We start from the raw sequence: 22,458 nt of genomic DNA, 5'->3' as shown, positions 1-22,458 counted from the left end.
CATCTGACATTAGACAGATAACTTAATCAGCTAGCTAGTCACTTCAAGTGGGTGACATAGAGCAGTGAAATTAAGCTCCTATTCTGAACTGCCCTACAGAGAAGGCACACTTCACTGACTGTAACAGGAGCTTATAATAAACGGATAACTTAACTAAGAATTTCAAGTTGACTGGTATGAATGTTACACGCTACATCCCCTCCTAGGAATTAAATGAGCTTATATTGTTTTTAATAAAATCCATAGCAAAACTTTATGAGGTGAGTTTTGATAAATTAGAAACGATGAGAGAGCTGAAGAGACAAGAAAAAGCAACATTTTTATATCCAGCAATAAGGGTATCATTCTTACAGAGATTCTCAGTCACTCATACTAGGCCTATAATTAGACACCATGTGGGCAGGTCCACACCCACTGTTGTGGGACTGATTCCAAACGAAAAGAGCTGGTAACAACCAAGATTTGTCAGGGAGCTGAGTGGAGGTTACAAAGCAACAACACATTCCACATTCAGAGTGGTAAGTGACTGAAAAATCAAAAGTATTCTTGGGCAACTGTGCTTGATAACTGCTGTTTGGGGTTGGAGGTCTGTAAGTTTCCCTGCTTAATAAAAGACAGGCTCAACAGTACGGTCTGAGGCACCAGGCAAAAAGCAACAAGATGTACTCAGAGTGATCCTGAGGAGACCCTGACAGAGGCTACAAGACTTGTAGCATCTCAATTCTGGAAAATCCCAGTAGGAGATGATAATTTGTGGGCAGTGATAATGTAATGCATCTAGGAAAGGGGGTGGATTCAGCGGGGCTAAAGTGGTTCGACAGAGAATATAAATCTATGTTTTTCCAAGGAAGATCAAAATGATGGTATTTGTAGGTAGTATCTATTTTTTGTTTTGGTTTGGTTTTTTAACGGAAGATACATGAGGGCACATATAATAGTTGAAATCAAAAAGGAGGAAAAATTAGATGAGCCATAAAATAAAGCATTATTACGAGCAGTACAAATTTTAAGCGAGAATGAAAGCGAGGAAGAATTACAGTTCTCTTACATGGAAGAATGTGGCAAATGAGAGGTGTCTTAGTTGACCATCATGTAGAGGGAAACAGGAGGGGATATTCTGCACTTCAGAAATGGTGGAAGGCAAATAGTGTTAGGCTGAGAGTTGATTAAATTTAGCAGTAGCCTAATCACTAAGAGGAATGGTGAAGGCCCTTCTGCAAACACAGACAAATGGCCAGATAATAACTGTCCATCAGCTAAAGGCTCCTTGTGTAGCATTGAATGGGCACAGCCACCTCCAAAAACTGTATCATGTTATTCTTGATGTTGGTACTCAGATTAAATAACTGTAATTGTCTCTGTAAATTTTAAGTCTGATACCAGTGTAGGGACTAGGTGAGATCCCTATTATTTAGGAAATCAAAACAGATGCTGCACAATGCCCTGAAGTGGGAAGCCAAGGATCCAATATTTAATAGATTTTCTTTATTGCTATCCTGCAGTTTCACTGGACAGATAGAAACATCTTGAAAACCCAAATTTTACTGCACTCTCTAATGATGAGCAAATATACATACAACTTTGCATTCTTACTGCTTTTTTGTTGGGCTGGTTCCCACATTAAACACCTCAAGAAAACAATTTGCATCAGCATTCTAAGTCATTATTCCAGGTTAATGCCTTAGTCCATTGTCTCCTATTCAGATTAAGAGGTCTGTGGATACTCAGAAAACTGTCCTACTGCCTAGATCAGACAATGCATGTGAACTCTGTCCTGCCTTGCTTACTACTGCAATGTCAGGTGATTTGGAGGAAGGAAGTCTACAGGAGGTAGTAGACATCTTTACTCCACTGAGAGATTTGCCTAATGCTAAATTTGTGGGTTTCAGAAATATTCATTTAAGATCAGTTACCTCCTGGAGAATTTAACTGTACCTAAAACCTGGTAAGCTAGCAAGAGAGGAGACTGGCTAATGCCAGGATGCTCTTCTATTTATTGGAACTTGTTTGTACTGAAGTCCTGCCCAAGAGCCTTCATCTGAAATCAGAACCCCATTGTGGACAATTTACAAGCATATCTGAGGGCTGAAGAGGAGCTGGAGATGAAATGAAGTCCTTTAGTAATTATACCAATCACTCTGCTCACCACAAGTAGTTCACTGTATCACCAGCACGTTGTCCAGTACTGTGCACATTGGTCTTCAGCATTTGATAGTCTGGACAAACACTCTTACTATGTCTGAGCTACTGAACAGTGACTGTGCCTGGAAATGAAAATATTCTTTGCATGCTTGTAAAAAATGGACAGGATCATCTCTTGTTAAATTTATGTTCAAATAAGACAAATAAAAAAAGTACTTTCTGGTATTTGTATATGGGAAGAATGCTTACATGATCCACTTTGTAAGACCTACAGATACTGCTGTAATATTTTTTACTTTAGTTTCTTTTGCCCATGTGGGTACAAGCTTCAGGTGTAAAATTAGCAAGAGTTATCTAAATACTTCTGAAGCTCAAAGCCACACAAGAAGTTTCTGGGAGAAGAGAAAATTTAACTTGTATCTTCCATATCCAAGCTTGTATGCTGAAGTCTGGATGGCCTGTTCTCCTTTGTGTTGCCTTTCATAATTAACTGAGCACTATGCCAAACTATAAGGAGGCAAGAACTTAAAAAAAATGAAAGGCAAAAATAAAACACAGGAAAGGCAAACTGACCAAAATGTTCTAGGCTTAAGCATAATGCCAGAGCAGGAAATACAGAAAGTATGGCTGGGGTGGTAGGGCAGGAAAAGATGAAAAACAGCAACTTAGAAGGTGGAAATTAAAAAGGCTTAAAAGAAGATAAAGAACTTAAACTCAATCCAAAATGGGGAAAAAAAACATAGCATTATGACTGAAGGGACAGAAGGTGCCATGCTTAGTTCTGTCTAAAAATGAAAATGAGCTAGCACTGCAGACTGTTATTGCAGAATGAGCTGTTCTTGTTTTACCTCTACTAGCTTTGAAGATAATACCATGAACAAAGTTGTTCCCCATGTTGATATAGACTGCAGAAGTCACACTTTAACTTTCCAGTTCTTTGAAACATAGGATGAAGAAGCAGAAGGCACCCTCTAGATTATCAACCCTCGTCCTTGCCACTTCTTATTCTCACACTAAAACATGATCAAACTCCATCTTAAAACTAGCTGTGGTTTTGCCCCTTTGACTTCTACTGGATGGCTATTTTAGGACAATACATTAGAAACTGTGATTTAATATCTGGCATAATTTTTCCATGGCTCATTCTTGTCCAACCATTGCTGCTTCTGGTCTCAGGCTATATCTTTGGAGAACAGTCATTTACACTCCGAGACATTGTTCTCCTAGGCCAAGGAATCTTCTCTTCAGTTCTTGTTCTGCATTCCCTCTTTTGATTTTTATGATTATCCAAGAAGACTATCTCAACCTTCTCCAACTTCTCAAAGTCCCTCTTGAATTGTGAGTGCAGCACCAATGAAACCTCTGCACACTTCAAGTAATATCCCCCATCTATATACTGGATAAAAATATATATATATAAAGAATACCTCCCATCTGTATATTTGGATACAAAGACTGTGTAAGTCCTTTGGATCACCTTGTCTCTTTAGACGATGCTAATGATACATTAGCAAGACTTCAAAGGCCTTTTCAGTTATTGCTGCCTCAAATGTTTACCTCTGTTCTGTGCACATGATCTGCAGTGTGACTGCATTTACTTTCTCAAACAATCCCAAATACACAAAACAATCCAAAATTCATGACCCGTCCTCTCTATTTACTAATCCCTTAATCTGGATGTCAGTAACTTTCAGTCATGAGCTGATGTCCAGCAATACCAATGTTGAATGCTGGCATACAGTGCAATGCCAAGAACCGATGCCCCTGAAATCACACTCAATGATGATTCACCATGAGTAGTGAGTAACTAACCATAGGGTCAAAAAATACAGCTAAATAACAGGATCACAGCTTGATTATGACTTGACGCAGTTGTGCACAACTATATTTGCAAATCCAGGAGCTGCCTTCTACTTCTTTGCCATTATATTTTGAAATGTAGTAATTACTCAACTTTTAATCTAGTTACTGTGTGCATTCATTTTTAAATCTACCTAATGCATGTAATAGTGTATGTATGTCATTTTTAATTTCTTAAGAAAATCTCTAGTAGTAGACCATCTTATTAAAATCAAGGTATCATGAGAGTCAGAATGCTGATCTCATAAAAGCGTCACGTTGGTTTGTCACGTCATGTAACTGAACTCAGTTATACAACTTGGTTTTATATTTTTCACAGTTCTTCTTTCATGATTGAGTATCCTGTGAAAAGGTCCACTGTTTTGCCTCAGATCAGGTCATTCATCCACAAGTCACTTGTTTTATCTTTGCTTATAGGTTAGCATATTAAATTTCCTCAAATCACTTGTCTTTGGAATTTTCTTGCTAATTAATTACTTAGGGAAAAATTATTAACAGATATTTTTGATAGCTTTAAGAATGACTATCAGCTATGAGTTACCAAAATACACTGATTTTGGAACACTTAGTTCTGTCAGCTTTTCTGCAGCAGATCTAGAACTATTGTCTGAACAGGGCATTGCCACCAACAATTTTTTTTTTGTTACGAACAGCATCAGCTGGCTTTTGCTAAACATAGCGCAAAGGAAAAGTGTAAACATCTCTCTTCATCTGCATCATTGTCCTTTGCCCAATTTTATCTAATAATGGACCAAAACCATTATGTCATTTTACTTCTTCCACACATTAAAAAATTCCTTCTTAACTTGCATCTTAATTCATCTGGCCGTATATATTTCCATTGGCCTTGATGCTTTCCTTATAAAAATTGTATGATTCCTAGCTACTAATTGTCAATATTCCCCTTTTTCCTTCCCTCACACTGCCTGAAGTTGTTTTACTTCTATTTTTTCTTTTTTGTTTTTTTTAATCATAGAGTTAACAAATCTGTACTAAAAAAAAAATCCAGTGGCCATCTTGTATCCTGTTGCTGCTCACCAGTGAAGGACACTGGGTGATAAGAGAATGGTGAGTAAAATACTTATCATTTAGGTAAATGAAATATTTTGCTTCAAATAATAATCTCATTGCAGTAAATTCAATCTTTTCTTAACTAAAAAATGCTGATAATTAAAAATATTGACACTTGGGCTTGCTTCTCTTGAATATTCTGTGTGTATATGTTTGTGCATATATCCTGAGAAAGTGTTTGGATACATGTGAGACTTAAATTATACCGTTGACAATCATTCTGCAGTCTTGCTCATATCTCACAAACCATCCACTAGCAGCCCATGAATCACAAGTTGAGCAATGCTGTCCAAAAGAGGACTTGATGGCCTATTGCGAAGGATAGCTAGTACTCCGATGTATGTTTCATAGATTAGGATGTCAGTCTGCGAATATTCACAATCTTTTTTTTGGCTGTTGTTGGAAATAGATAGTGCTGGTTTTTGGCTCAGAAGTGTATATCCTCTGTCCTTTTCATTCTCAGCATAACAACTGCATTTAGCATTCAGGAAACTTCTTGCCAGCAACACTAGCTAGTTAGCCTGAGTTTACATTCACAAACAAGTCATTCCAGTTCCTCTTGTTCGGCACTAAGCATCTTAAACGCTCAGAGAAAGAATTCCCCCCCCTCAAATTGCATGCCGTTCAATTCCTTTTGTAAAGATATAATTTCTTAACCTCTTTGCACTCTCCTTTTTGTCATTAGGTTAACAGACTGATACAGAAAGCCTCCCCCCTAGAAAACTGGCTTCTATCCAAACTATACACTTCTCTTAATAAAAAGATGGATCGATGTTCCACAAAAACAGCCTTTTGCATCTTCCATTACTTATCTAGCTACCTGTTAATTTCTACTTTCTGTCTTCTAATGAAGAACATCTGAAAAGAAGTCACTGAGCACTCTTGTTCAGCAATATTCTCCCACATTTTCTAAAATCCTAACTCATTTGTAAGATGCTCTGAGAAGAGGTACTGCACAGACTATAGACTATGAGCTGTGAATCTTCATCCGTTTTCATCATAAGCCTACTATTTTAGAGCTGTCTCTACGGTTTAGGGTCTGAAAAGAAATTACATCCCTCCAGCTATAGTGTTCCCACCATGGATTGTCCATCTCCTGAATACGAGATCTCTTGGTTAAATACTTGATTATTTTACAGGCTGAACTGAACAGCCATCCATAAACATATCCCATTGAGCTCTCCAATTCATTCGACAAGTCATGTCTTCTGAGATTTTTCTGCACCATCATCAGGTTCTTAGCATGATGATGGATCCTTCTTGGCAGATATTCCAGCTGAACAGAGGTCCTCCTTTTTTCTAATGGTTAGGACCTCTCCATTCTTGTCTGCCACCAGATGCTTAGAATGACTCCTAATCCTTTTCTCTCTTACTAACTGCCAGCTTTCCTCTCTGCTTTCTATTCTTCCTAAGTGGATAGTTTTTTCTTCTCTCTTGACTTTACCAGTGGCTATACTAGAATTGGCTGTAGAATCATACTTCAAAAGAAATTTGGTGCTTCCTCTCAGTTCTGCTCTTTGTAACTTCTATTCACTGCTTATTCAGGCTTGCTCCTCTGCCTTATGACATTACTAATGAACTATTACCCACACAGGGACTTTAGCCGATTAGAGAGTGCTCAGAGCCATGCTACCTGCACTCTGACTTATCCCATTTGGCTTGGCTAGGAAACCAAGTAATTAAAGCCAAGTAATCCAACTTCCATGGAAAAAATAGCAAATAGGTGGACCACATATACCTCCTGTCTGGTGTTCCCCACACAGGCTTCAAGGACATATTCTGTGAAAGTCCCAATTGTTTCTTTTTTCTTTCTGAGAGCATTTGGTAGCATCCATGACTTTTAGGGACAGGCTTTCCAGTTTTCTCAAGTTGTCAAAGCTCTAAAAATACCCATTGGAGACAGTTTCCCACATAGCAAATTTAAACCTACTAAATTTGCCATCTTTTCATGAGTGGCCAGGGGTGACAGATCAAAGTTATTACTCTACAAGAAAAGTATAATGTAGAAAATGGGGGGCAGGTGCCATATGAAACTCTTAGAAGAAGAGGAAATTGGGAACAGTGAATGAGGCAAACAGAAAGGCAAGAGAAAGGTGAAATACGTGGAACACCCGCCTTGGGAAAGTCAAATGAGGAAAGTGTACAGGAAAGGAATTTAAATAGGGGCAGAGTTATGAAAGTGCAGAAATGCCAAGAGCACTGGGTAAGAGCAGCACAAACAGCCTGAAGAAGCTACCAAGTATGTAGACTTGTACAAAGGTATGCATATCACTGTCTTTGCTCTTCCACACCTCCCACCTGTCTCCTCATGGCTGGCAAAATAGAACTTCATGATCCATTTAACTCCTTCAGCAACCTGTATCCATCAGGTTGTGCAGGAGAAACAAAGTACAGCAAAGCTGAGTAGAGAAGGATCGCCTCCTTCGACCTACTGGTAACGGTCCTTTTAACGTAGCCAAGTATGCCTTTTGCCATGTCCGCCACAAGGGTGCCTTGCTGGCTCATGTTCAGCTTGGCATCTACCTGGACATCCAGGTGTCTTTTTGCAAAGCTGCTTTCTACCTGCTCTGCCCCAAGCTGGTATTGGTGCACGGGCTTACTCCCTGCCAAGTGTAGGACTTTCCATTTTCCCTTGTATTATACTCTATTAAAAAGAATAAATCACTCACATAAAAATGCTTAACCTGCATATTCAATTTGCTTTAGGTGATCGGAATATATATTATCGCATTTTATCTCCTTGGCCCAGTAACAGGTGAGATACAATATCTATAAAAACTATCACCAGAAGTTGAATAAAGACAAAATAAATAACAAAGATATATGATACAATGACTAGTATTTTCCTTTACATTGAAGTTGTGGTATGATTTGTGCATCATTGTATGAGAATGTCCATTACTCTGTATAGAACTAAGGCTAAAAGGCTCTACTGCATTTAAATTTCTTTATTAAGAAAACAAGAGATATAACGTTGTGTTGAAAATTCTTGGAGGAGAATTTTACAGTCATATGCCCTTGTCTATTAAGGCAGAGCACGAGATATCTTTACATGCGACTGCCGTTTACGAGGAGCAGTTCAGTAACAAAACGGATAGTGAGACAGAGTGCTAGAAATGAAAAGTTGAGCATAAGTGAGTAAAAGAGCTGTTTTGATCTCAAAAAGACTAGTATCTTAAAATAAATGATAGTACCATTCACAATATATGGTTACTGTATGAATGTCCCTTATTCCTAGAAACACATGGCCTTGGAACAGGAAGCATGCAGAAGCAAGTCTAATGAGCATTTCTTAAAAGAGATTTTAAAAAAAAAATACAAGCCTAGAAAATGCTGTCAAAAGTGTGTCCTCGTCTTTTCTTGGTTTAACCTCAAGTCATTTAGCTCCCATTTTGTTACCTGCTTCAAGCAATATCCATAAAGGAAGAAAGAATGCATTCAGTTTCACAATTAATCATAAAATGAAATCCTTAGTTTTCTGCTTCTCAGACTGCTGCAATTTCAAATACATCATCTAGCTGTAAGAGATTCCAAAATACTAACAAGCTGTTTTGTGTACTCTAGGTAAAGAAATTTGCTACGATAGGCTTGGCTGTTTTTCAGATGACCCACCCTGGGCTGGGATACCAGGGAGACTTCTGGCAGGTTTGCCTGACTCTCCAGAACATATGAACATCAGCTTTTCTCTCTACACCAGAGAAACAGGAAATAACTCACAGGTGATATTTATTTTAACATTAAGAATAGACTAAACCTACAAATGTTTGTAAATTTGTTAAAAAGTCTATGTCACTCATCATAGGCAAACAAGTCAGAATAAGAAGATAGTTTGAAGGTAATGAACAAACTTACAAGCATGAGGAAAAAAAATGAAGTAATTGCAAGAGACAATAGCTTTCCTAGCATTTTCCTATTCAAGCATATGGATTATGGAGCATTACCTTTTGCATGTATTTAGCTCTGTCAGGAAAGTCAAAGGCTTGTTCAAATAAGCAGCCTTCTGAGTATTCAGACTGGGGAGCAAATAGTGATAGCTTACACAAGGAGAAACTGAGCCAGAGACATATTTTGACTTTTAAAAAATAAAAGTGAGTCTGAAGCAGAACAATTTCAAAACCTGCATTCCTTCTTGAAATCTGAGTGATTTTATATTCTTACCTGCCTTTTTCCATTCTGCAAGTAAGACAGAATCATTCAAGTTGCTTATGCCTTGTAGTACCAAGCAGAGCAATGCCTAGGAATTTATAACAGTCCAGGTCTGGGACCACATCAATATAGCAAATGCACGTGAAGCTGCTAAATCCTTTGCAAGCTCCCAGAGCTTGTGTCACCTGTGCTGTACAGGAACATTCAGGATTCCACCGCCATGAACCAGGATGACATCACCGTCATTGCAGACATCACAGCTTGCAACAATCCTGGTTGCTACGCTAAGAATCTCAAGCTCAGGTTCTCTAAGGATAAAAAGTTATACTCGTAATAGATTTTTCTATCTGCAGAGCAAAGACATGTGAGTATACAATTTACACTCGCCTATAGGTTACCTAAGCATTTCTGTTGTTGATAAAATAAGCTAAGTCAAAATATACCTTGCACTACTTCTGAGCCATTAAACTTAAATCTACCTGTGATCTTAGGGCACAGCCCTTCCACACTCAAACTCCCCGAGCTCACATCACAGCCCCTATATTTATTTGAGAACAGTACAGACGGTCAGAGATCATGCTCAAAGTAAAAGGAAGATACATAATCAAACAGTTTGCAGCAATGTGTGGTGGACCAGGATCAGGTTTATCACTGTTGCATGTAGTATGATACTCTTTCAGCCTTTGTGGAGTGGCTAATAACAAAAACACCTATAGAAGCATCACTAGTGCAGATAAAAGTCATTTCTTAGATACAGAGCAGCATACTGAAGCCAAAGATGAGGTCAGTAAAAGGGCAGAAGGGAGGAAGCATGGAGTTGGTGAACTGCTCTCTGGAGGAACTCATCCAGCTCAGGCCAACACATCTGATGTGACACTGTGGCTCTTTTAGGCTGCTTCATTTTCTGATTAAGGGGTTCTTCCTGCATTAAGAGGAACAGACAGGGGCAGAAGAAACTACATGGAAGCACAACTTCCATGGAAGCTGTGTTGGAACTGAGAAGAGTGAGATACTGAGGTCCCCAGCTTCCAAAAATTAAAAACTGACCATTCAAAGGAGTGCTATAAGTCCTGCAGAGGGGATGACCTTGATGAGGTGGTATTTTGTTACCTTCTTTAAAAGGGTGAATAGATAAAAGCTCTAACTTTCGTTTTTGTTTTCCTCACACAGGTGATCTCAGCAATAAACTCCTCAACCATCCAAAACTCATATTTTTCCTCACGTAGGAAAACCTCCTTCATCATTCATGGATTTGGCAGCACTGGAAAAAAAGGCTGGGTGGTAGAAATGTGCTTGGTATGAGAGAGCATCCTCTGATTTCTATCAGCCATTGTAGCTGCATTCAGACATTATCACTTAGACACTAATGTTCACCTTCCGTTTTGCAGTTCACCAGAAAGTATTTACAGAAGATACCAACCAAGAAATAAATTTCACTCGGGTCAAAATGCTTCCATTATGGAAGGTGGTGCATAGTTAAGGCTTCTTGGTCATCTCTGACAACATGCTTCTCTGGAGAGTTTTCATTCCCACACTGTAAATGAGATCAAAGTAACTAAATGAAGACAGATGTCTCCAACCTCTAGGCAGGTGTCAGAACCTCAGACTAGACAGGCCTATTACCTGTCTTTCTTTAGGAATGACTAAAATATGCTTCAGCCAAAAGACCCTCCTGAATTGTAAAGCCCAAGTTTCAATCTACACACACTGTTAAGTTTCAGCACTATTCAGTTCCCCCCAAAACTGATTTTTTTAAGTTTTTTTCTTTCATTCCAGAGTGCAAAGAAATAAAGATTCTGAAACTGAAATAGGGAGTCTACCACAATATAAAGCTGCTGCACTCTGGACAGCAGAGTTTACTATGTTAATGTTAGCCTTCACTCTGAAAGATAAACAAAACCTCTTGCAGTTTTTCTTCCACATTGGCAGAGAAAGGGACAGACTAGAGAAAGATCACCACTGAACACAAAGTCACAGATCAGCAGAATTAATTTTGTTTAAAAGTCTATGAGAACTTTTAATCTAAAATCTTAAATTTCAAAATTTTCCAGCTGAAAAGAAACAGAAAATCCAACTGCCTCGCCACACTACTGTTGTGGCGTGCATAAAAGAGAGTGAAGGTAGTCCAGGATTCAATGCATTATCACTTCAAACTTCTGTTTTTCTTGTCATTTACATTCAGCTGTTTACCCTGAGTTAATTTTTGTTTCCGCTTCTTGTTCTTCCTCAAACCTTAAGTAAGCCTTAGTCACAGAAAGGTATAACAGCAGACCTTAACATCATTCTTCTGGTGGCAAAATCGGTGATGTCTGTAAGACTGTGACAATACTGAAGTGATGAGTACATTAGCTTTCTTTGCGGAAATAAAAACTTTCTACTTTGCTCTGAGTCTTTCCAGTCTAATATGACTTTCTCAGTTTCAAAGGCACTCGAAAAATTATTCTTTTTCCTGTTGTATTTAGTTAAACTACCGATGACCCTCAAAGAAAGTCACATATTGCACATAGCAGCTACTGTGCAGTTGTGTTGTCTTTCCAATTTATTTCAAATATGTATACAAAAGGTTTAAAAACTAAAGTATCTTGATTATTATCTTTCATAATCGAGATTTTTTGGATGAATAACTTGCTATATATATGAGAAATTCCATGACAAAATTACCATGTAATTGCTTATTCTGATTTAAGCTACTTCACTATTTTGTTTCTTTAAATACTTTGCTTTATGTGTTCCCACATTAGCTGTTACTGGAAGTGGAAAATATGAACTGCATTGCTGTTGACTGGAAAGAGGGTGCAAAAGGCACCTACGTCAGTGCAGTGAACAACATCCGTGTGATTGGGGCGGAGATTGCTTATTTCATAGATACTCTAAAGGTAAAAGATGCAGCTTTACAACCTACAGTTCACAAGTGGATATAGTGGGGTTATGATACTGCTGCTTTGATTTTTAACCTTGTCCAGTACGGTCAGCCGGTGCTTCAGGAAGTGCTATACAATGGATGTAGTTGAGACCTAGCTAATTATACTAATTACGAACTCAGTGAGGACTTCACACAGCCACAGAAGACACAAATTAAACTAAAGTGGTTGAAAAGAGATGCCAATTATTTAAAGACCAGTAGGTGACAACGTTTCCATATGATGACACAGGCAAGAAGGCATTCAGCGGAGGTGAGGCATGTCATATGACTTAAGTGCTCAGAAAAGTTTTGCCAGCACTGTACACTTGTGTTAGAAGTAAATTAGCATCTCAGTTTAGCATCAGCTGAAACTAACAGGAACTGGAAGCACCACAGAGGTTCATTTGATAATGCTAGCTTTGTTGTCTACAGGCAAAGTAAACTATCCTGTTGCTTTCTATTTGTGAACTTAATGTTACTAAAGGTAAGGTTTCACATGTACATAAATACCACAAAATTTCTTGTTCCAAAGTTCAAGAGCACCAGCATTTCCTGCTGACTTCAAAAAGACTTGCTAACGCTTAGAACTTCCAAAAATAAGACCCCATACTTGTCTATGGACTTGATGCCAGTCAGTAGGCACTCATATTTAAAAGTCTTGCAAAAGATATTTCAGAGCCCACAAGGCAAAGTACTAGCTTTGCAAAAAGCTGGTTCTCAGGGAAACACTTCCCCGGGATCCTGTAAAATATGCTCTGTACTTGCTACCTAGACCCTCTCATATCTGGCCTCAGGCATTTGTTTCTGTATCTTTCTTCTCTGTATAAAAATCCCAGGTCACTTGAAGATGGGCATGAGATCTCTCCATCTGTCTCTTTTCATTTAATATCTCTGCACCGCATTATTCATTGCACTGTTTGCAGTCTAGGCCTATCTTTCTTCCATTACAAAAACACTACAAAAGTGACATTGCTGCATAAATGATTGTTTGACTTTCTTTTCTTTTCCCCAATTTACAAACTTTCAGAGTGCTATAATTCTTTTATAACAACTCATATAACTCATGTTTTCTCCTCTACATCCATCCAGTCCAAAATCTGAGTTTTGACATAAAATTTGACCTGAGTCAAGTCGTACTCTTTGTATCCAAATTAAAAATCCTTAGCAGACATGCTTCACAGTCAAATATTAATCTCTTACATTTAACTGAATTGTGATAGACTCTCCATTGCTTAGGTGCAGGTACACAATGAATGTTTCCATGCTACTTGGAGGAATTCTTTGAAACAGCACTTTGCACCATGAATTCTTCACCTGTGACTCTCACAAGTGGATCACTAAATCTATTTTTTCCTAACAGGCTTGTAGGAATTACTCACAGACAGTAGAAATTAACTTTGATCAAATCTTATTTTTGCCTATGCTTCCTAGAAAAGTAAAGCTGTATTGTAAATGCAAGTACTGCAGTTAAAAGTCTGTTCAAAGGAATCTACCATCTACCAATAAAGGCAGATAGGCAGATACTGTGAACTAGCTCTTCTTTTGGCACATGCATTACAAAAAAGATTTAGTGAAAATCTCATGCAATTAGCAATTAATCCTTGTTGTCTATGATTGCTACAAACACCAGCAAGTCCCTGAATGCAGCCTACACACTGATCAATCTCCATTTCCATCTTCAAAGCTTGTGTAATATCTAAAAGCGCAGGTTTTGCTCAGGTAATGCTCAGCAAAGAGAAGAATGAATGTCACCCCGTCCAAGCTTGTCAGTGAAAATTTTATGGGGTGATATCACTACAGTCTCTAAGTATATATGTGGAGAACAGATGTGTAATAACATAGGGCTCCATAATAGAGGTGATAAAGATAAAACATGTTCATATTTATGGAAGATGAAATGAGGGGTTCATCCAAATGAAAAAGAAGGTTCATATTTTGACACCACGGGTAATTAAACACAGTAACCATATGCAAAGATTGTCATGGCGAATCTGTCACATGACTAGGCATTTAAAATTCAAGATCAGATCTTCCATCAAATCTTAGTGTAATTTAGACAATAATTACTTCCAGGAATTCACATAGCATTGGGTATGCAGGAAGGCAGACTAGATGTTCCCAATGGCCCTTAATGTAAGACATCCCCTTTGCTTGATATTTAAAGAACTATGTTCTCGTCTCTCTCCCTCCCCTCCCTTAATAATTAGAAAATCTGCAGGTACTACCCTTCTGAAATCCATTTAATTGGCCACAGTCTGGGTGCACACACTGCAGGAGAGGTGGGAAGAAGAACCCAAGGCATCAGACGAATAACAGGTAGGCTATGCAATGAGAGGCACATCTAGGATACTATGTTTCTAAAGGAAAGAAAGTTGCAACACACTGAATTGACCCAGCTGGACCAATTCAAATGAGAGTATTTTAACCCTTTCAAGAGCACTATAGCACTTGCACCACGGCTGCAGGTTTATTCTAGCCAGTTATTTGCATTCTTCCTGGCTTTTATAATGAGAAAGCAAAATAATCTCTAATTAAAAAGCCAATGCAGTTATTCATCATGTATCTTTTCAACTGTTAGTTGAAAATACAGTGATGTAATATTGTTTTCAGTATTACTTTAGTAATACTTTAGTATTACTTTACTACTACTTTAGTAGCAGTATTACCAAAAGAACAACAGTGAGAACTTGAAAAATTACAAAGAATGTGCATGCTTCAAGCAATGGATAACCTAAGCTCCACTAATTAATTTTATTGTTCTTTTTTTCACGGTTTCCCATGGATACAGTCCAGCTGAAAAGCAGTAACTTAAGTTGCTCCTGTAATATTCTTTTTTAAATAGCATCTGTTATGCTTTGTGGGTACATGCTGGCAAAAAGATGAGCCTACAATATACAGATCCACTTCTGTTACTTTTTTCTTGTTTCTTCTCCAGATGCATTTAGTGTACTTTAGTGTACTTTATGATTTGTTATTGGCATTAATGACAGAAAGTCATGTGGTTGTAGACCATTAGGCTAAGAGGCTGGAATTAAATTATTGGCTCTGCTGCAGACACCTTGCATGAGAGCAGGCAAACGCTATGCTTCTCAAAAATAGGTGTAACGATTATATCTTCCATCTCTTGTTAGGTCAAAACTCCTTAGAGTCCTTTAACTCTGAGGATTAAAAGACTTAAGAGTCCCCTAAGGGACTCTGTTAATATGTTTGTAACATTACTACCATTCACTGGGCTACGTTAAGCACTACACAAAGACAAAGCAACATATCAAGAATCCTTAGTTTTCCTATTCATAATACTTGTCAGGCCAGTAAAGAGATCACGTAAAAAAAAATCTATCCTTAGTAGTAATACGATGCCATTTTATATTTATTGCAAAATATTTTGCTTCTGCTGGAATGAGTTTTCAGAAAGGTTCACAAAACCATATTATAGCACATTTGGTTCAGTCCAGCTTAGAATTTATATTATTATTCAACATGTCTAGTGTATTATTTATACCTGATGTTGTAAGTTGGAAAAAGACATCTACTAGTATGTTTAACTTTTCCATCCCTCCCCCAATCAATAAATGTTTTTGTTTAGGCTTGGACCCTGCTGGGCCTTTTTTTGAAGGTACTCCTCCTGAGGTGAGACTGGATCCTTCAGATGCAAGATTTGTTGATGTTATTCACAGTAATGCCGCCCACTTTCCTGCTGTAGGTAAGTGTTCATGTGTAAGGAAATATCTGCAGAAATGAGCATGTTACGGGGGGATATTAACACACTGACGTATCTCAGGGCTTGGAATGTACAACACCACTGGTCACCTTGACTTTTATCCAAACGGAGGAACTGTAATGCCTGGATGCAATGATTTAACTCCACAGATGAAACAAAGCGATTTTGAAGCTCTCATTGCAGGTAAATATACATTTTCAAAATTCAAAATATTTTCTCTTCTCTCTGTTCTGAAACATGAACTGTGAAAGCAACTATCAGTTTGAGAGATACAAACAACAAAACAAAACTATTCAGTCACAAGTTAAAAAAGGAAATATGAAACAATAAAGGCTAGTTTAGAACAGTGCTAACCAGGGAACACTGTAGAGAAAGGAGTGTTTAAAAATACAATACAAGCCTAGGCTTTGCTTCTGGAATTTGAAAGTCAAAGTGCAGAACATAAAAAGGCAGGGAACGGGGCATGCACACGTCCAACACCCCAGCAGGAAGTTTTCTAGGCTGAGAGAGAACAGTGTCATGATTGGACCTAAAGAATGACACCACTGTCCTTGGTTTCTTGCAGAGACTGCAAGGAGCGTCCAATATCCACAAGGCTTGAATTAGGCACAAGCACATAGTGTCTTCAGGGAAGTCTCCACTAGAGACTTCTCTCTCTTCACAGGGTTTGGAATCCTCAGGAGAAGGCTAGCGGATTCTCCTTGTTCTATTAAGCCTTTTTAAAATGCACTTTGCAGCCTGCTGTAACATTATTTACATATGGCTGTCTCGGTCAGCAGATAACTGACCAACACAACTCCCTTGAAATCTTCAGCAAACTGGCACACAGTTCTCTGGATAAGTCAGAACACTGACTTCTACTGCAACTAGAAATGTGTAAATTCACACAAAAAATGTATTACAAGACCCTGCTACTGTTTCACTCTGTGGCTTAGTTATTTCCATAGAGAGGGAAGCATAACTTTTGTACAAGGTAACAGGAGGTTATTTCACAGACGTTCATAAAATTTCTTCCAACAGATGCTACGGTCATCAGGGGGTGCCATCACTCACGCAGCCATGAGTTTTATTTCGAAAGTATCCTCTATCCCACTGGATTCATTGGATATCCCTGTGAAACATATAAGTCCTTCGAGTCAGTAAGTGTATCAGCTCAGGAATGGATAAACCATAAAGAAAAAAATCAAGGTCTCTGTATTCATGATAGATGATGCTACATACACAGGGCACTTGGATGCTATGGGAGCTCTGCTCTCGTGTTATCTAGCTAGCAGCAGAAGTGAGATGAAAAACCAACTCAGTCACCACGGAACCAGTGTGGGCTGCTAGGAAGAAGTATGTAGTGAGGCACAGGATATAGTGGCTCCAGCAGCTATTCCCCTCTGCTCTGGAGAATAAATCCTGAAGCATGGATGATACCACCAGAATAGGGAAAAAACTGAAGCCCAAGCAATCCTCACCTGAAATCTTTTTGCAAAGACCATATAGGTTAGCTATGTCTACCCTACTAATTCCTGGCTGTAAGAGACATCTGAAGCTTCCAAAAGCCCTAAACATTCTCTAATTTACAGTAGGGACTGATTAGAACACCTGTGAAATGCTCTAAGTTGCCTATAAGTAAATGCTTAAATGATAAATGATGCTTAAAATACACATGCTCCTTTTTTCCCCTATATTGTGTTGCAATGTGGATGCGGGTAGATTCTTTTCCACTGGAACGGTAAATTGGGCTTATATTTTGCCCCAGACTCCAGCTGAAAAATATCTGAAACAAGAAGTTTCAAACCATCATCCACACATGTATCATATCTGCTCATTCCACACTCACTTGAGTAAGATATAACAATACAAAGCACTGCCACAGCTTTGCAAGATTGGAACAGCGTCTCGAGCCTTAATTTTGTCAGAGTTAGGACGAAAAAAATTTTCCTCCTTAACTGATGCTCTTATTTTTCCTAGGGGGACTGTTTCCCATGTTCCCAGGAAGGATGTCCAATGATGGGACACTATGCTGACAGATTTCCAGCTAAACTGAAGAGAATAAACCAAAAGTATTTTTTAAATACGGCAGCAGACCCACCTTTTACTAGTAAGTGGAAGAGGTCTGTAACAGTTGGGCACATATTTGAAAAGTGATTGCTTTGACATGATTTACAGCCATGCACTTTTGTTGCTACCATAAACATCTGCTAAGATCTCTGAGGAAAAAGTGCTGAGTTAATCATCAGAATTCAAGCTCCCTAAGTCTTCCATTTGCTAATATGAACAGATTACATTTAGGAAAAAAAGAACTTTCCCATTTAATGGCATTTTTAGATCTCGTGTGTCAATGACAATCTAGTTTTACTTTCTTTTTCATATGCAGGCTGGAGACAAAGAGTCTTTATCAAACTGTCTGGTGTAAAGGGAACGAAGGGGGACATAAACCTAGTTTTCCATGACACAGAAGGAAACACAAAAGAATATCAAATTACCAAGTAAGTTAAATTAAATTAATATTTCATTATAGCATTTAATGTTGCTATCCTTAATCTACACATCTTTCACGTATTTAAGCAGTGCAAATGTTTATTCTTTGTTGCAGCCATTCTAGTTAACCTCAGACATGGAAAAAAGTTTTTGCATAGATGAGGCCTATGAGGGCTGATGGACAGTTACAGCATGGGAATGGAAGCCACTTCCTTTTCACGTGTTCTGGGACTTAAACAATGAATTAGGATTCCAGTTTGACAGAAGAGAAAGCACTGTTTCTCTGAGCTGCTCTTAAAAAAAGATTTACACCTCTAGAATGCACATAATTCTTACAGTGGGCACCAGTTTCATACACACACTAGCCCAGCTGCTCCCACACTGGCATAATATCAAACTTGTTAGCGTATTCACTCCACATGCTGACAAGACTCTGTGCTCTGCAGGTGACTTACTGTATGATCTCATGCAAGGCAATCTTGTGCCTGAATTTACCAAATTCGCAAAGCAGATATGTCTATGATATCTTTCCTATGCTACACTAAAAGCCATCAATCCTATATAAATGGCACATATAGGTCTGGCCAATGGATGTCATTCACAGCTTATCGTATCATCTCTTGTTTACTATCAAAATAGCAACTCCCACTGTCTTTTTTACCTACTCTGAAATAAGCATTTCCATGTATCTCCCATGATCATCTTTGTGTATGTGCAGGCCAAAAACCCACAGAAGTTCACAGCTCTTCTCTACAGTCTTCCCTGAAAAGCTTACCTGAAGTTCTCATGCCGTGATAAAAACTCAACAGCCTCAGGCTGCTGAGGAGCTCAGAACCCCGATGACAGACCTGTTACCCTTACTGTTTCCTGGTGTTCTCCTACCACATATAAATTAAAAATTTTCTGCGTTTCTTTTCACCCTCTCCTATTAGAGAATAACATACCGGAGTCCTGGTTCCATGCCCTATGCTACTTCAAATAATAGCAAAAGTACAAATTTCTGTTGTAACTAAAGGAACAACCCAAGCGTTCTGGAGAACGTGACTTAGCTCAGTAACCTCTAAACTATTAAATTAGCGTTGCTGTTTTCATTCTATTTGCAGTGGAAACCTTTCTCAAGACCAAATTTATACAAAATACCTTGATGTTGAAATTAATCCTAAACTTATTAAAAAAGTAGAATTTCTCTGGATTAAAACTCCATTAACCCTGCTTTGGGCAAGACTGGGTGCAGACACAGTCAATATAATTCATGGAGAAGATGGACATAGGTAAGTATACACCTTTTACAGATAACATCAGCATCAGAAGGAGTGGGAAAGGAGCGCAGCAACTCTGAAAGACATGATCGAAAAACAGTCTTGTTAAACTGGGCACATGGTTTAGAATCAACAACGAATGAAATGTAACTCAGTAATGACAATGACAAAGTATTACACTTTGGACAGAAAATCAGATGTTCAAATATAAAACAAGGAATAACTGCCTGGAAAGGAATATAGCAGAAGATGATTTGGGCAACATATGGTGCTACAACAAAATAAATATAAACCAACACTACAGTGCTATCCAAGATAAAGCAAATCTCATGCTCAGGTGTACCACCAGGAGCATTGTACAGAAGATCCAGGGAGTAACTATTCTAACTAATTAACTGTGGTGAGACTGTAACCAGGAGGAGGGCCATTTTCAGGTTTGTACAATATGCTTCAGGAAAGATGTACACACACTGAATTCCAGAAAACTAACAAGAGTGAAAGATTTAGAAAGCATGACGTATGTGGATCAGCTGAAGGAAATGTCTGTTTAGTCAAGTAAGAGAGGCATAAAAACAGTCTTTATTGATGTATAAGCTAGCTGTCGTGGGCCACAGACAACCGTTCCACATGTCCACTGAGTTTAGGTCAAGAATTAATTGAAGTATTTTACAACAGATGAGATATAGCTTAGATATTAGGGAAAATTTTCTTATAATAGATATTGGCATGGGTTATTTAGAAAAGCTGATGAAATCCCCTTCACTGTGAACTCCTAAAGAAAGCTGCAAAGCTTTGCTTACGATAGTCTAGTTAAACATCTGGTCTCAATAAAGGGAGCTTAACAAGATGGTCACCTGATGGGTTATCTAGAGCTCTATTACTGCGAATCTACAGCTGAATTTTATTCATGTACCAAGAACCAAAATTTACAGCTTGTCCCCAAAAGAAGGAAGTTCACATTGTTACTGCTACTAGGCAAATTGCAATATGCACTACACTAGGTTTTTAGGAAGGCTTAAATAGGATTATGGATTAAAGTGACCACCTTCAGGGTAACAGCTGACACTTTTTCTTTTTTCTTTGTTTTTGTTTGGGAAAAAAAAAATAATATTGATTCAAGTTGTTTTCCTTCCCAGATCAACTTTTTGTGGCCAAGGAACTGTGACATATGGCGTCCCCCAGTTACTTACACCTTGCTAGAAGTCATGAGGTACAACTGTTCTCTAAATCGCAGCTGGTTAAACAAGCAGTCCTCTGTACGGGAATGTTTGCACATGTGGCTATTAAAGGAAAACTCATTCTTAACCTGGCTGTAGCTTCCTTTGTTTTTTTAGTTCTGTTTCCAACACATTTGACATTGTTTTTTATATGTGAAGTAACTGTTTCAAGTTTATCACACTCATAATGATGGAAGCAACTCTATTCCCTTCTGTAAAACAGGCCTTCAGTTCCTCTGATTATTTTAGTAGCCTACTTCTATACCTTCTTCCAGTTGCAATTCATATTTTTTGCCTTGGCTAACAAGAATGGTACATAAAAACAAACAATTTTCTATTTCTGTCTCTCACTGACAAAATGTGAACCCTGAAGATGGTAACAGCAGGAGCTACTTGGCTTATGCTTAAGAACCTCATAATACTCAAACACTGTTTCCCTTTTCTGGAACTCACAGTGCTTCATTACTTAAATCCTAGTCTTGCAAATACTAATGAGCATGTCTATCTCTTTATATACCCAAACTTTTTCTAAAACGCATGCAAGTAGTCCTCCTCTCTGCTTACCCCACTCTCCAGCCATCCACATATCTAGACTTCCACATGTGAAGAACACACTTGCAGAGAGAAGAATATTCTGAGAGGAATATAGGGACATTGTTGGAGCATGCAGGGATGGGGCTAGGAAAGCCAAAACCCATTTGGAGTTTAATCTGATGAGGAATGTCAAAGACAAGAAAGGCTTCTGTAAGTACATCAGTAGCAAAAGGAAGACTAGGGAAAATATGGGCACACTGCTGAATGGGGTGACGGCCCTGATGACAAAGGAGATAGAAAAGGCTGAGGTACTGAACGTTTCTTTGACTCAGTCTTTCCTGGTGAGACTGGCTTTCAGAAATCCCTAGCCCTGGAGACCAAGGGGAAAGTTTGGAGAAAGGAAAACTTTCCCTTGGTGGAGGAGGATCAGAATAGGCATCACTTAAGCACACTGGACATACACAAGGCCAAGGGCCCTGATGGGATGCACCCACGAGCGCTGAGGGAGCTGGCTGATGTCATTACAAGGCCACTCCCTATCATCTTTGAAAAGTCATGGTAATTAGGAGAGATGCCTGAGGACTGGAAGAAAGTAGATGTCACTCCAGTCTTCAAAAATGCCAAGAAAGGGAACTACAGGCCAGTCAGCCTCACCTCAGTCTCTGGGAAGGTGATGGAGCAACTAATCCTGGATACCATTTCCAGGCACTTGAAGGACAAGAAGGTGACTGGAGGTAGTCAGCATGGATTCACAAAGGGGAAAATCATGCTTAATCAACCTTATAGCCGTCTACAATGAAATGAAATGACTGGCTTAGTAGATGAGGGAAGAAGGGGACAGCAGTGGATGTTGTCTACCTTGACTTCAGTAAAGATTTCAACACTGTCTCCCATAACACCCTCAGAGGCAAACTGATGAAGTACAGGCTAGATGAGCAGACAGCAAGGGAGACTGAAAACTGGCTGAACAGCCAAGCTCAGAGGGTTGTGATCAGTGGCACAGAGTCTAGCTGGAGGCCAGGAAATAGTGATGTACCCCAGGGCTCAATACTGGGTCCAATACTGTCCAGTTTATTCATTAATGACCTGAATGATGGGGCAGAGCATAACCTCAGCAAGTTTGCTGATGATACAAAA

The 22,458-nt window shown here is 38.7% G+C and overlaps 1 protein-coding gene across 1 annotated transcript; it reads left to right on the top strand.

The window, feature by feature from the left end:
• The first annotated feature begins 8,125 nt into the window (after window positions 1-8,125).
• Window positions 8,126-20,770, top strand: LOC104140118 (pancreatic lipase-related protein 2-like). Its single transcript, XM_009668677.2, has 12 exons — window positions 8,126-8,207; window positions 8,638-8,792; window positions 10,390-10,515; window positions 11,961-12,095; window positions 14,329-14,437; window positions 15,708-15,824; window positions 15,903-16,025; window positions 16,863-16,981; window positions 17,802-17,931; window positions 18,208-18,319; window positions 19,415-19,582; window positions 20,707-20,770. The coding sequence occupies exons 1-12, from the start codon at window positions 8,126-8,128 to the stop codon at window positions 20,768-20,770; spliced, it is 1,440 nt and encodes a 479-aa protein (XP_009666972.2).
• Window positions 20,771-22,458: the final 1,688 nt, after the last annotated feature.

This window comes from Struthio camelus, chromosome 7, assembly GCF_040807025.1.
Source record: "Struthio camelus isolate bStrCam1 chromosome 7, bStrCam1.hap1, whole genome shotgun sequence".
Lineage (NCBI taxonomy): Eukaryota > Metazoa > Chordata > Aves > Struthioniformes > Struthionidae > Struthio > Struthio camelus.
This window is presented reverse-complemented; position numbering and strand designations above follow the sequence as displayed.

Excerpts from the sequence above, each read along its gene's own strand:
- LOC104140118 (XM_009668677.2), top strand. The coding sequence starts at position 8,126 with ATGCGACTGCCGTTTACGAGGAGCAGTTCAGTAACAAAACGGATAGTG. Across the intron at positions 17,932-18,207 it reads AGCAGACCCACCTTTTACTA|GCTGGAGACAAAGAGTCTTT; the intron begins GTAAGTGGAAGA and ends TTTCATATGCAG. Across the intron at positions 19,583-20,706 it reads CATGGAGAAGATGGACATAG|ATCAACTTTTTGTGGCCAAG; the intron begins GTAAGTATACAC and ends TTTCCTTCCCAG.